The 15,334-nt window shown below is 38.4% G+C and overlaps 1 protein-coding gene across 1 annotated transcript in view; it reads right to left on the minus strand.

Annotated features, from left to right (window-relative positions):
- Positions 1–9,225, minus strand: part of LOC148105951 (NACHT, LRR and PYD domains-containing protein 3-like) — a 51,080-nt gene extending 41,855 nt beyond the window's left edge. Inside the window, exons 1-2 of the mRNA XM_087838003.1 lie at positions 9,181–9,225; positions 8,402–8,454 (exon numbers count right to left, since the gene is read on the minus strand). Of these exons, the coding sequence (XP_087694129.1) occupies positions 8,402–8,450 (49 nt within the window). The 5' untranslated portion in view covers positions 8,451–8,454; positions 9,181–9,225. The remainder of the gene's footprint in view (positions 1–8,401; positions 8,455–9,180) is intronic.
- Positions 9,226–15,334: the final 6,109 nt, after the last annotated feature.

Raw genomic sequence — 15,334 nt, forward strand, 5'->3', positions numbered from 1 at the left:
TTTATACCAAAAAGTTCTACTTTGGTTTCATCTGACCACATGACATTCTCCCAATCCTCTGCTGTATCATCCATGTGCTCTCTGGCAAACTTCAGACGGGCCTGGACATGCACTGGCTTCAGCAGCGGAACACATCTGGCACTGCGGGATTTGATTCCCTGCCGTTGTAGTGTGTTACTGATGGTGACCTTTGTTACTTTGGTCCCAGCTCTCTGCAGGTCATTCACCAGGTCCCCCCGTGTGGTTCTGGAATCTTTGCTCACCGTTCTCATGATCATTTTGACCCCACGGGATGAGATATTGCGTGGAGCCCCAGATCGAGGGAGATTATCAGTGGTCTTGTATGTCTTCCATTTTCTGATGATTGCTCCCACAGTTAGATTCACTCTTCCCAGTCTGGTGCAGGTCTACAATTCTTTTCCTGGTGTCCTTCGAAAGCTCTTTGGTCTTGGCCATGGCGGAGTTTGGAGTCTGACTGGTTGAGGCTGTGGACAGGTGTCTTTTATACAGATGATGAGGTCAAACAGGTGCCATTCATACAGGTAACGAGTGGGGGACAGAAAAGCTTCTTACAGAAGACGTTACAGGTCTGTGAGAGCCAGGGATTTTCCTTGTTTGAGGTGACCAAATACTTATTTTCCACCCTGATTTACGAATAAATTCTTTACAAATCCTACCATGTGAATTCATGGATTTTTTTTTCACATTCTGTCTCTCACAGTTGAAGTGTACCTCTGGTGCAAATTACTGACCTCTGTCATCATTTTGAGTGGGGGAACTTGCACAATCGGTGGCTGACTAAATACTTTTTTGCCCCACTGTATCTGGTTCCTGGTTACTCTGGTATAAATGACTCTGAATCACTTTATGGTAAATAACACACTATTGGCAAAAAAAAAAAAAACCTGTGAAAGAATTCCAGATCACAAGTCTGTAGTTCGACATACAAGTGACGACCTTTGACATTCATCATTTTATTTAATTGCGTCAGAGAAACTCAAACGTGCTCTTCATGCAGCTGAGTACATCAAGTGTTTAAAACTGAAGCTGTGCAGGTCTGAGATCAGCAGCTTTGTGAAACACCAAGCTGAGGTCCTGTTAATGCTGATATATTGTGACTAGGGATGGGTATTGATAAGATTTTCACGATTCCGATTCCATTTTCGATTCTGTTTAACGATTCGATACTTTATCGATTCTCTTATCGATTCTTTTTAAAAAAGGAGAACCCTAAGTTCGATTAGCTTAGAACTTTTTTTTATATCTTCGCTTTGAACAAGATAAAATTTAGGAGTAACATGGCCTTACAATCCCAACAGTGAGATCTTAAGAGATCCAGCCTATGGCTCTTCAATGGGGTGTCACAGGGTCCCCAGGAAACAAAATTGTAAATGTAAAATAATACAGTAAATATTCTTCTGTAGCAATTACACAAGAATATCCAGTAATGTTCCTGCCTACTATTAAACACACTCACTTACCGAAAATCGGGGGCATCTGCTGTGGCAAATGGGTGCAAGCCTTTTACCACAAACTTAGTCACTGCTCGGTGACATTCGTCTATCCTGGCCTGAAAGGAGACGCTAACGGTAGACTGCAGCGAGAACTGCCAGCATCTGAGGCAGCCAGACTCTGTCTCTCTCATCATGGTCACCTAAATGCACAGTAATGGCACGTTTTGTAATAAGGCAGATCGCGCTAATATAATATGCACTCTTAGTTGATTATTTACCTGCCGCATTAACGGGAGAGGACGTGCAAACGTTACCGCTGCTGCTGGGTTGAGATTCACGAGTCCGGAGCGGAATTAAAAACACGACATTCATTTAAGGTCATCGCGTGTTTTGTGAGCAAATGCTTTTGCATTTTCGTAGTGTTTCCTCCCTTAAATGAAATATCTACTTTTCAAGTATTGCAAGTTGCCCTGTTGTCATCCGTTCTCGTAAAGTATAACCAAACTTTTGAGCGTTTGAGCCGCTTAGGCGCCGTGTTTCCTGCCAGGTAAATGACGCTCCGCAACGTGGTGACGTCATTCGGGGCGACTGGAATCGATAAGGGAATCGTTTGCAAAAATGGCAAACAATTCCAAGGAATTGAAACAGTGGGAACCGGTTCTCAACAAGAACCGGTTTTCGATACCCATCCCTAATTGTGACACAGTTACATTTCAATTCAATTTTATTTATATAGCGCCAAATCACGACAACAGTTGCCTGAAGGTGCTTTATATTGTACAGTAGATCGTACAATAATAGTTACAGAGAAAAACCCAACATTCATATGATACATGGGTGATTGATGCTTTTGACTTTGTTTTTATCAATAAAACAGCTGCAGCTTTCACTACAGAACATGTGGTGCTTTAACCTTTGTACTGTTTTCATCAGTTCATTCTGCAGTTAACATGTGAACATGTTGGATGATCTGTCTGCTGTCACTGGGTGGTGCTGAGGTCTGAATCTGAGGACAGCTCCTGTAATCACAAAGACAACAGAACCATCACAAACTGAAATATAAAGTTTATCTCAAATCTGAAATAGAGCTGATCCTTCTCTGTCCTTGTACACCCAGGATCTGAAGTTCTTCTCTTACATTTCTTAAGTTCTTCAGCTCTGCTGACATATGAGCTGTTTATTTTTTAAAGCCGTATATACCAACAGATTTTCCAATATAATGTTAACCTTTGAGTTGTTGGTGCTTTGTGAATGGAAATCTCCATACATGAGCAGATGGAGCAGGTTTCAGTGGTGGTTCAGTCTGCTGCTGCACTGTGGTCACCAACATACAGAGGTATCATAACAAATATTAATGCTTTTAATTAATGCTTTTTTCCCTCTCAAAGGATGTAAGCTGTACTGCACATGTAACTTTGTGAACAATACCTCAAAAAGAATGATTCAGACTGTTTTATTTAACCTGAATATTTGAAACAAACTTAATAAAAGCAATACACAGAGTCAGAGCTTAAAATGTAATCAGTGGAAAAATGAAACACACATTTTAACTTAAGCTGCCAAGCAGAAGTATTTGGTTTGAGTACATAAATATTAGGCTTTGCTATTTAATCTGTAATTAATGATTAATGAGGGGTTACTAAAGTGCAAGCCTTTTTTAAAATATGTGTTAATATCCTTACAGATGTGGCAAAAGAGTGAAAACATGCTGCTGTTTGCACATATTTAATAATCAGCTCTGCACAGGAGCTGCAGAAGAGTCCAGCCTGTTGCTCTTACAGTGTAATACTCATAATAAAAGTACAGTAACTGTGGTTAGTTACTGACTGAGCAGCCCGGTGCGTTTCTGTTAATTTCGTTCACCTGCACGGGTTAGCTAAACAAACTTTACAAAACAAGTTTTCCCCACAGCCAAGTGCCCATCTTAGTTAGCTAGCTAAGGATGTTAGCTACAGATTAGCTTACAAACACCTTTCACTTACCAAAAATATTGTGGCAGCTCTCAGGTCCTTCTGTCAGGTAGATACTGAAGAACACCTGAGTCTGTCAGTTTGAAACAGTCGGTAAACGCTGGACCTCCTCTCAGCGTCCCCGCTCTATGTGCCGTTCAGAGATACGCAAGTTTCTTCATGACTGCGGCTGCTGCAGATATTAGGTCATCCATGATTTCTACAGTCACTGGTCAGCAATATAATGTGCGCAAACATATGTGGCTCATATATGTGGCTCCACCCCTTAAGCGCACCCTCAGATGCCTAAACAGTGCCAGCTAATTGAAGCTGAAAAAATAACTGTACGTGGAAAAAAACGGTGTAAGTGTGAAAACATGGCAGTGAGTGAGTTTTTTCTTTAAATTTCTATATTTATGTTTTTTCACTATCATTGTGTGGATGCTTTAAGGCATCCACACTATTGTTTTCCTGTTTCTCTTTATTCTTTATTATTTATTATTATTCTTCAAGTTGCTCCGTTTTTTCGCCGTTTAACTACTTCCACAATTTTTATGCTATTTTCACCATTCAAACTTTAAACTATTCTGCTATTTCTGCTAATTTATGCTATGATTTTTGCTATTTATAACTATTATACTTTTTAAAATATTAAGCTTTTTTCCTTTAATTTGTCCCATTGAAATGAATGGGAAACTTCTGCAATTCTGCTAAAACTTGCTCGTTTTTGAAACTTAACTACTTCCTCATACTTTCACATAGAAACTCCATTTAAACTTTAAAATGTTCACAAATTATTGAGCTATTCGTGTATGATTCAGCTTTTTCATATCTTTTACCGTTTTCATCTTATCCCTCTTTAAGTTTTGAGTTTCATCTTTCTGATTTTTCACAAAATACATGGGTTGTTATGGTTGCTATGCACTTGGTTCTAAGTGAGGCACTGTAAGTTTCGCAGTCTTCTCTTCATGTCCGAACAACTTCTTGCTACTTGCTCAATTTTCACTCAAATTCCACAAATTATACATCAAAACGTAGGTATTTTTGCTGGCTTTCAGAAAATATCACTATCATTGTTTTGGGATTTATAGAATTTTGGCAAATCTCCTCAGACCAACACAAAGTCGGAAAACTCTCCATAGAAAGTCAATGGAGAGTTTGTTCAAAATCACCGCCTGATTTCTGTAATGAGAGGTATATTCGAATCGTCATATCTCCTTAACGAAGCAAAGTTAAGACATGAGGCTTGTGCCAATATATCTTCAGACACTCCTGACGCTCACAATTCAAGAATTTTTGTCTCACCTATTACCATTTGGCCATGAATTACGTTTGTTTGAGGGTAGGAAATCCGTCCTTCGCTCAGATTTCTTCAGATTTCAAACTCTGGAAATGAACCACTTTTTTCTCTCGTCATATCTTTTTAATGGATTTCTATAGAGACCTGAAAATTTCCATGGTTGTTCACTAAAGCCTGCTGTCTCTTACGGTGAAAGAATGATATCGATACTCCAAATAGATTTTGAGTTACAAAGCGTTGTTTGAGGGCAAGTCAACGCAGTTTTTGGTTCGCCTCTACTCAGTTATGGTGCATTACAAGTCAAATATCTTTAATAATTCATATTTTAATGATAAATTGTCAACACTTGAAGATTCCCCCATCTCTTCTGAACAAAACGGTGTAAGAATGACCGTTCTAGCCCCTACGGTTAGGAAATTATGGCCATTTGTTTGGAGGGTAGTCCTCACTATGAGAAATAGACTGCAAAAATCCTGTCTCTCTGCTGTGTGTGTAAAAACGGCTGCACCTCTTTTGGCGGGAAAAAGTACACAGCCTCTCTGATTGGTGGATTCAAATTTAGCAGCTCCCAGGCTGCTTGACTGACCTACAAAGTTGCTTCTCTCTCCCTCTGTGTGTGTGTGTGTGTGTGTGTGTGTGTGTATTTCTGCTTTTTATAGTATTTCTGCTAAATTATAGTATTTCTGCTTTTTATCGTATTTCTGCTTATTATAGTATTTCTACTTTTTATAGGATTTCTGCTTAATATAGTATTTCTGCTTAATATAGTATTTCTGCTTTTTATAGGATTTGTGCTCAATTATAGTATTTCTGCTCAATTATAGTATTTCTGCTTTTTATAGTATTTCTGCTTAATATAGTATTTCTGCTAAATTATAGTATTTCTGCTTTTTATAGTATTCCTGCTAAATTATAGTATTTCTGCTTTTTATAGTATTTCAGCTTAATATAGTATTTCTGCTAAATTATAGTATTTCTGCTTAATATAGTGTGTCTGCTTGATATAGGATTTCTGCTCAATTATAGTATTTCTGCTCAATTATAGTATTTCTGCTTTTTATAGTATTTCTGCTTAATATAGTATTTCTGCTAAATTATAGTATTTCTGCTTAATATAGTATTTCTGCTAAATTATAGTATTTCTGCTTTTTATAGTATTTCAGCTTAATATAGTATTTCTGCTAAATTATAGTATTTCTGCTTTTTATAGGATTTGTGCTTAATATAGGATTTCTGCTTAATATAGTATTTCTGCTAAATTATAGTATTTCTGCTTTTTATAGTATTTCAGCTTAATATAGGATTTCTGCTAAATTATACTATTTCTGCTTTTTATAGGATTTGTGCTTAATATAGGATTTCTGCTTAATATAGTATGTCTGCTTAATATAGGATTTCTGCTCAATTATAGTATTTCTGCTTTTTATAGTATTTCTGCTTAATATAGTATTTCTACTTAATTATAGTATTTCTGCTAAATCATAGTATTTCTGCTTTTTATAGTATTTCTGCTTAATATAGTATTTCTGCTAAATTATAGTATTTCTGCTTTTTATAGTATTTCTGCTTAATATAGTATTTCTGCTAAATTATAATATTTCTGCTTTTTATAGGATTTGTGCTTAATATAGGATTTGTGCTTAATATAGTATTTCTGCTTAATTATAGTATTTCTGCTTTTTATAGTATTTCTGCTAAATTATAGTATTTCTGCTTAATATAGTATTTCTGCTTTTTATAGTATTTCTGCTTAATATAGTATTTCTGCTAAATTATAGTATTTCTGCTTTTTATAGTATTCGTGCTAAAACATAGTATTTCTACTAAATGTAGTATTTATGCTTAATCATACTATTTCTATATATTACTGCCAGGTCCCCAAGCAGCCAATCCTCTGTGACGACTGAGACATTCAAATTTACAAATCAGGGCCTGCACGGCTTCCCAGCCAGCCAATCATATCTGAGGTGTTCCGTTGCTTCTCTTGTCATATCTCAGCGACGGTTGTACAAAGAGCAATGAAAATCGCAGTCAGGGGTACACCAAAGTCCGCTGATTCACCCAGTACAATAATTATGCTTCTAGTCCACCTAGTTTTTGAGTTACGCGACATTTTGTAACTCCAAAAAACGCCGTTTTTCGCCTCTCACAGCGATCTAATTCTGACTGCTCATGACCCTGTTTTCCAGGCGCCTGTTCTCTTTCCCAGTGGCGCAGTTGGTAATGACAGGGGTCTGCAACCAAAAGGTCGTGGATTCAATTACACCTTGATCAACATGTTTTTCTCCCTACAAATTAATACACTATCACAGACCAGTAATTCATATTGTTTATTTATTACAATTCTTCAAACTTTTATCATTTTACCAGCTTTTCTAATATGGACCTCATATTCTTGTTAACAGTCCATGGCACAAATACTGTTCCCTTTAGGCTCTGTGTATGTGTGTGTGTATCAATATTTCTCCCATTTTAAAGTACTACTCCTCCATAATTGTATTTCTGTTAAATCAAAGTACTTTTACTACATCTTAGTACTTCTGCTCAATCATAGTATTTCTGCTCAATCATAGTATTTTTTCCAAATCATGGTTTTTGTGCCAAATCATAACATTTATGTTATGTTATAGTATTACTACTAAGTGGAGGAATTTCTGTCATGTTACAGTATATGTGCTGATTACAGTATTTCTACTAAATCATATTATTTCTACTATATTATATTTTTCTTTCTAAATATAGCATTTCTGCTATATAATTGTATTTCTGCTATGTTCTAGTATTTGTGCTAAACCAGAGTATTTGTGCTGAAACATAGTATTTCTGCCAAATGATAGTATTTCTGCTTAATTATAGTATTTGTGCTTTTTATAGTATTTCTGCTTTTTATAGGATTTGTGCTTAATATAGTATTTGTGCTTAATATAGTATTTCTGCTAAATTATAGTATTTCTGCTTTTTATAGTATTTGTGCTAAAACATAGTATTAATTTAAAATTACAATATTCATAGTTCATCACAGTGTCTCTGGTAAAACACAGTATTTCTGCTATGTTGTACTATTTTTCTAAATCATAGTGTTTTTGTAATGTTTAAGTATTTTCGGCTAAATATATTCTTTCTGTTATCTTATACTATTTCTCCTAAATCCTTGTATTTTTGAGAAGTAATCATGTTTCTGGTAAGTTACAGTATTTCTGCCAAGTTCTGCTTTGCTATTGTATTTCTGCCAAGTATTATGTTTCCTCTAATATATTGCAGTTCTGCCAAGTTATTACATTTTAGCAAAGTTCCTTTTACAATTTCTGCAACTTTTCAACTTTTTCAGCTAGTTTTTGCAGACAGCTTCAGCTTTAAAGCATCCACACTGCATTTTCGCAGGAAATGCAAATTTTTCTAGTTTTTTTTCACTTTCAATACATTTGTTTCAGTTTCAATATTTTTTCAGTTTCGTTTTAAGGTGGCATCGTTTTAACCTCATATGTGGGTTCGAAGTCCAAAAAAGTCCAGTTGTTTCTCTGCCAAACTCCTCAGACTGGAAGTTCTCATGTTATAAAAAAGTCCCAAAGAAAGATTAAGGCAAAGATTAGGACAGGTTACAACTCGTGAATTTTATGTACTTATCACAGTTACAAAAAAGAATCTGCCTGAAGTCTATACATCCATACATCTCATCATACAAAGCACTGATCTCCTACCTGCTGATGGAGCTGCTTTGACTGGCTGTTCTTTAGGTTCTTCCATCATCTTTCTATAAAAACACGAGGAGATGATTTCACCAAAAGAAACAGTGAACACAGTCTGGGTGTCACATCATATGAATTTGTGTCATGGTTTAGTGTACGGGCCACACAAACTAAAACTGATCTGTGTAAAAGAAAACATCGATGACATGTCAATGCAGTGATAACCTCATGATATTTGGGGAATAGAGGTTTTTACTTTTTCAGATATTTGTTCAGTATAATGAAAAAATAATCTGACAATACAAACCTAAAATACTTTGTTCCCTGTCTGCGACTTTGTGCGTCTCTGCTGTTAGTGCTTAAAGGAAGTTTTAAACTTAAAATACTTCCCCACATATGTGACTGTGGTCTCTGGGGCCATTATCCTGAAACACTGGGGCTCAGCCCTGAAAGCTTTGCTATCTTCATTTGATAACAGCAGCTGTTTAAAGTTCTTATGAATGTAAATGTGAGACACTGTGTGCTCACAGCTAAAGGCTGCAGTCAGCTGTGTTAGAGCGTCCAATGATCCTTTAATAAACACTCAGAGCTCCATGTTAAGGAAGTTATTTAATAAAAGCGGGGTGGAGACGTGACTGTGATGGTCCAAATGTGTCTTAAACCAGATGAAATGACAGTTACAGCTGAGCCTGTGTGTCCTTTGAGACACTGCTCTCCTACAGAGATGAATTTTAGAAACCAGGAAACATCAAATCATTTAAATCAGAGAGTTCATGTTACTAACAGCTCACCTCTCTGCAGCAGACACAGAGCTGGGTGGAGGTCCAGGTGGGTTCCTGTGAATAATGATGGAGCAGTGATGTGAGTGCTGAGCTGTGACATGGAGAAGAGTCATGGACAGTTAGAGATGGTCATCTCACCTCTGAGCTTTGGTCTGGCTCTCATGTTCCCCACACAGAGTGCTTTTAGAGGGAGGGACTCCCTCCTCTCTGTCCTCACACTGATCCATGCTGCTCAATTCACATCAGCTCACACACACTTTCTACCTTCACCTGCAGAGGAAACACAAATCATTCATGTGCACATCAACTGAAATCCTCCTTTCCATCATGTGTGCTGTCCAAATATCAGCTGCTTCTTTCCTGCTTCATCTCAGTGTCAGCTGAATGCAGTCAGACAGCAGTGTGAGGCAGAGGAAGCTGCCATCAGCTGCTCTACTATCAGTCCACTAGATGGAGCCTGAAGCACACACGATGCATTCACTGACACACACTGATTCACTGTGACTGGAAGCTTCACTCAGTTCAACACGTGTGAACAACATTTTAAACATTTCAGCTGATCCAGGATTCAAAGAGGATCAGCAGAGTTAAAGCTTCACACTAATTCTTCCTGCTGAGTTTGCAGAGAACTGCACACACACTGATTTACTGCTAATGAGAAGCTTCTTCCATCCAGTAATTCATCATCCATCAGCTCTGCTGCTGCTCTCAGTCCTGGACTCTGATCACAAACTAAAAGCAGCTTTTTAACTCGTGTCTGTAAGAACTCTTAGTGTTAGCTTAGTGTTAGCTTAGTGTTAGCTTAGTGTTAGCATGCTGTGTGGATGACTGAGAACCTTCACAGGAAAAAAGAAACACACTGAACAAAGAATGCAAGACTTTCACAATAAAACAGCAAACAAAGGAACGCAACACTGACACGTGAGCTTGACAGAGGAGTGGAGGAAAGGCAGACGAGAGTGAGCGAGGGAAAGAGGAGACAAGAGAGACATGACATGCTGAGGAAATATAGAATGGAGCACCAGGCCTCACACAAACACAGAGACACACAAACACACACAAACACAGACACACACAGAGACACACAGACACACACAGAGACACACAGAGACACACACAAACACACACAAACACAGAGGGAATCTAATGATCAAGGAACTAAAGAGGAAGTATAAGAAACTCAAAGCAGCATAAATAAGACTGTAAATGAACCAGAACATAAACCATAATACAAAACACAAGAAACGCAAAGTGTTGGGTCAAAGGGACCCAGAACCATCACAGTACGTTTCTTTGCTCTTCACTGTTTGAGTGCAAACAGACTCCACGTTAAACTATGACAGCATCGTCACTGCTGCTGCTGTCAGACCTGTTATTCACTCACTGCTCGCCAGTGTTTCTAATGAGTTTTACTCATCCATGAGAGTTTAAAGCACTTACAAGCAATGTTCCCTCTAATTTTTCATTTGTCTGAGCGAACACACAAACTCCCTGAGCGATCCACTGTAAGCGACATCAGACGTGTGCACTGTGATCACGCCAGCGTCGAATCATCCAAGTTACATGTTTATTAAAGTAATCTAATTACAGCATTTATGTTAGACTACTTTTAATTAACTGCTTTATCCCACTTACAATGAAAATTAAAAAAAAAATCTTGTTCAAGACCTGTGTAGCATGTTAACGCTATTGGAAGGAAAAATAACTTGAACTCCAATTTTGAAAACACAACTTTCTTTTTTCAATAAAGCTCTGACTTGTATGATGAGTCTGTGGTCTGGGAGAGAGTCTGTAACTCTGTCTGCAAAATACAGTAAATAATGACCAATGTTGGGCAGTTAATTATATAGTTACTTCTTCAAAAAAGTAACTGAGTTATGCAAACAAAGTTTTTTGCAGCTATTTACCTAAAAATGCAGCCAAGACGGTTTTTTTAAATCAACATTTCAAACAATTTACAGAACAATCAGCTGTTCTGCATCAAATCTGATGCCACACAAATTATTTGTGTCACTCCAAAATTAATTTCTGTCCACTATGAGATGAAGGAGAACAACAGCCTGATACCTGCAGGCCTGACAGCAGCAGATGTATCACTGCTGTAACACCTGTAACACTCAGCAGTCGCCTCATTGTTCTGACACACACAACAACACTATTGACTACACTACACACTAACTACACACTAACTACACACTAACGACACACTAACGACACACTAACTACACACTAACTACACAAGATTTGCTCTAAACGTCTCAAATCTCTCACATCTCAAACACCGCTGTCACTCCGTTTCTTAACAACTAAATGCCATGTTTTGATTGGTCGACATGGTACATTTTTCGACCAATAGGAAAGGGTGAGGTTTTTTTGGTGTTGTTTTTGCTCACAGGCTTTTGAGCGTTTTCCTTGTAAAACGCAGTTTTTACCGTTTCTTCCTGCAGTAAATATAAACAACGACAGTATTCAGGAAGAAAACCAAACATTGCAGATATTTTATCATAACTCTGGTTTTACGTGGCCGATCAACACAATTTAAAAACTGGTATAAAGTCCACACTTTTCCCGTCAGTTGTTCCGTCTGTCCTGCTCACATCTCCAATGGTTATACATGTTGTCATTAACGTGGCTTCACTCCACATCAGCCGCTTTGCTAAAACACCGGCACATATTTACTTTAATTTCAATTCAGGTTAGAATTCTTTGTGTGTGCGCAACACAGATTTTCTCTGCGCAGAGACCGTGCCAACAGTGCAATTGCGCACGTGCGCAGCTTAGAGGGAACATTGCTGGTGACTACCAATAAAATGAGTGTGCTTCACTGTCAGAGCTACGGTGATTCAACCAGTAGGTTGAATGACTTGATAATAAAAATATTTGTTTGATGCTTTGCATTGAGGCGCATTGTTGAATTTGCAGGGAAACAATAACCACAGATCAATTGTTCAAACCACTACAGTAGGGAGCCATGTTATGAATAATAAACAAATAATAATACTAATACTACTAATAATAATAATGTTAATTTAAGTAATTGTTTTCGACTGAACATCACATATAATGTAACAAGCAGTAAATTCAGGTTAAGTGCATAATCAGCATTTGGAGGAGCTCCTTATCCTTCTCTTTACTGCTCACCTCTTACAAAGTGTTCACACAGTTTGCTAGCCTCTTTCAGCCTGCTAGCTATGCTAACAAGTCTACTACACACACTTGACTCGGTCACATGACAGACAGCAGAGATAGCTGCTCTGCTAGCTAAGCTAACTCATGTTAAAGGTCAAAGAAATGAGGCGATGCTGCTGGGAGTTATGTCACAGACTAGCAGAATTTAGTTATTCAGCATAATATTTAATCCTTATTATCTGCTCCTCTCACCTCTGTTTACATCTGAAAACAAGAAAATTTAGCCAACAGTTTATTAGCTTTGGTGAAATTATAAACAGGTATCAGCGCGGTCACCTATACTGTCCTTTAATGCTGGAGCAGCAGGAACACCAGTTAATCTAAAATCTCCTTTTCTCTCTAAAAAAGTGACAGCAGAATGAGTCAAAGACAGAAACCTTATATAAACACCAAATATTCACTTCCTGATCCAAGATTCAAAGAGGATGTTGAACTTACTCAGCTTCTTCTTCTCATGAACGTCTTCACTCTGCAGCTCTCTGCTGTCTGGACCAGGTCTGTGTAGAAACAGAGAAAATCCTCTGCTTCTTCTCCGTCAGCAGTCGTCTGTGTCTGCAGACTGCGTCAGATTAAACACTTCACACCAGCAAAGAGTCTGAAGCTCACAGGTCAAAGGTCAGCTGCTGCACCTTTTGTGATATTAATTTGATCAATAGTTAACCTGCAGCAGGTTTCTGCTCCAACTCCAACACACAGAAAACAACCCTGAGAACAAATCAGATGATGTGTGGGTGTGTCTGCAGGCTTCAATAAACGAGCATTAAACACTCAGCAAAGAGGCTGAAGCTCACAGGTCAAAGGTCAGCTGCCACACTGTATATAACAATTCACTTTTGAACAGTAGATAGCCTGCAGGCGTCTCTGCAGTGATAAACAGTTTACACATTAAACACTGAACCATAAAAGAAGCTTAAGCTGCAGCTCACAGGTCAAAGCTCAGCTGCTGCACCCAGTTATGAGTTTAAATAAATCATTAATCATGATCTTTTCCCTCTCAGCACTTTCACTTGGCCTTGGGGTGTTTTGACTGAGCTACACTGTATGTTTCAAATGTTGTAAATAAATTGGGAGTTAGGGCTGGGCAATATGGCCTAAAATCCATATTGCGGTATAATTTGAAGCACGTGCGGTAACGATATATATCGCGATATATTCTTTTCTTCTGTATAACGTGTTTTCCACACTATAAGGCTTAAAATCCTTTAATTTTCTCAAAAATCAAGAGTGTGGCTTATGTATGAATTCTGGTTGTGCTTACTGACCTCGAACCGATTTGGGCAGAAATCTGTTAAAAATGTTTTAGTACAACTTTGGTAAGCCGCACTGCTTGATGGATCGTCAGAGCATTACGGCTGCCGTAGGGAGGAGCTTCACGGAGTAATCTGGGTCCAAAACTCCATCCGCTTCAGGTCCCAAAGTCAAACGAACACTGAGAGTTAAAAACGGTCTAAATTCTTTCATCTTTAATAAAATCATCAGCGTTGCTGCTTTACCAGGTGTAACAATTAAGTTTAACATCCAGGCATCCATGAAAACAGAATTTATTAAATTTAACGGAGTTAGACGTTAACAGGAAGTTAGCTCGCTAGTGTACACCTAAACATTTCATACCATGTTCTGACTGAGAGATCTTTGAAACGAATTCAAACGTACAGCTCTGCTACCACTTCCAACATAAATGAAGACAGAAACTAAACAGCAGTGGCGTTTGCAGGGTTACTGAAGTTGGACTACCTGGTATATAATGTTGTGCTACGTGATTGCTAGCGACACAGCTATGTTAGCATAACATTAGCACAGTGAAGCTGGAGGATGAACGCCAACTTTTCTTCCACTCGATGAAAGTTAACGTGAGGGATTCTGGTGGTCAGGGACAAATGCAATCGCATAGCAGGATGCTATACACGGGCCAAACTTCAGTCAGGAGAACAACTGAGATTATTCATCCACAATACGAGGTTAGTGATTAATATACTGCAACAACATGGGAAAAGAGCAGCTGCAGAGAATTCAACATTAATGAATCAATGTTATGGAAGTGGAGGAAGCGCAGTTTTTGGCTTTCCTCATATTTCAAAAGTGCTTCATCTCTTTGCTATGACTGTCGCCCGCCATAATTGCAGATGATAATGGTTGCTGTAGCCACTGCGATGCTTTCGACCAAAAAAGGCGCAGCTTGATGACATCATCAACATGCGCTAACGCGATAGAGTGATATAGTCAAAGGCCCTTTCTCGCATTCTCGCGTTCTCGGCGAGACCGGACTTGCCGAGAATGCGAGCACGGACTCGCGATTTGTACAATTGGAACGCCAGCATACTTAATGATGTCACAGGTCCGGAGTTTTTACTGCCGTCCCCTCTTAATTTAATAAAAATCTTTAAGAACAGTTCAGTAGCAGCGCCTCGCTCGTCACTTCTCACAGTAGATGACTTTAAACTATGGCCCGATGTTAGCTACATCCACATTATTAATGACTTGTATTTTCCGAAGGTGTTGTTGGCAAGGAATTGTGTAATTATAAGAGCACTGAGGCGTATAATTACCTGCACAGCAACAACATTGATAAAGTACTGCTCAACAAACAAGACGACTTTATTTTTCTTAAAGCAGCTGTAGAGCCGAGCCAGAGCGCTAATCAAGCTAAACACTTAGCATGGCTAATGCTAAGAGAAAGTGGAGTAGTGGAGACAGTCGGCTGTTCCTGTATCGCCGGATTAGGGAAATCATGTAGTCATGCTGCTGTTCTGTGGAGGGTATTTCACTTATCTGGATATCAAAATGTTTAAATGACTGAAACAGAAACACTGGACTGGTCAAAGGCTGACTGGGGAGTCACGCTACTGCCATCTAGCCAAGTATTACATGGAGCACTGTTTACTGTTTACATGTCAAAGCCACTCGTTAACTTTGTGTGGGCTGTATGCTGCACAACCACAGGTTAAATACACCACTTTGTTTGAAGACATCTGTA

Source organism: Neolamprologus brichardi, chromosome 3 (genome assembly GCF_056152115.1).
Source record: "Neolamprologus brichardi isolate AB-2024 chromosome 3, ASM5615211v1, whole genome shotgun sequence".
NCBI lineage: Eukaryota > Metazoa > Chordata > Actinopteri > Cichliformes > Cichlidae > Neolamprologus > Neolamprologus brichardi.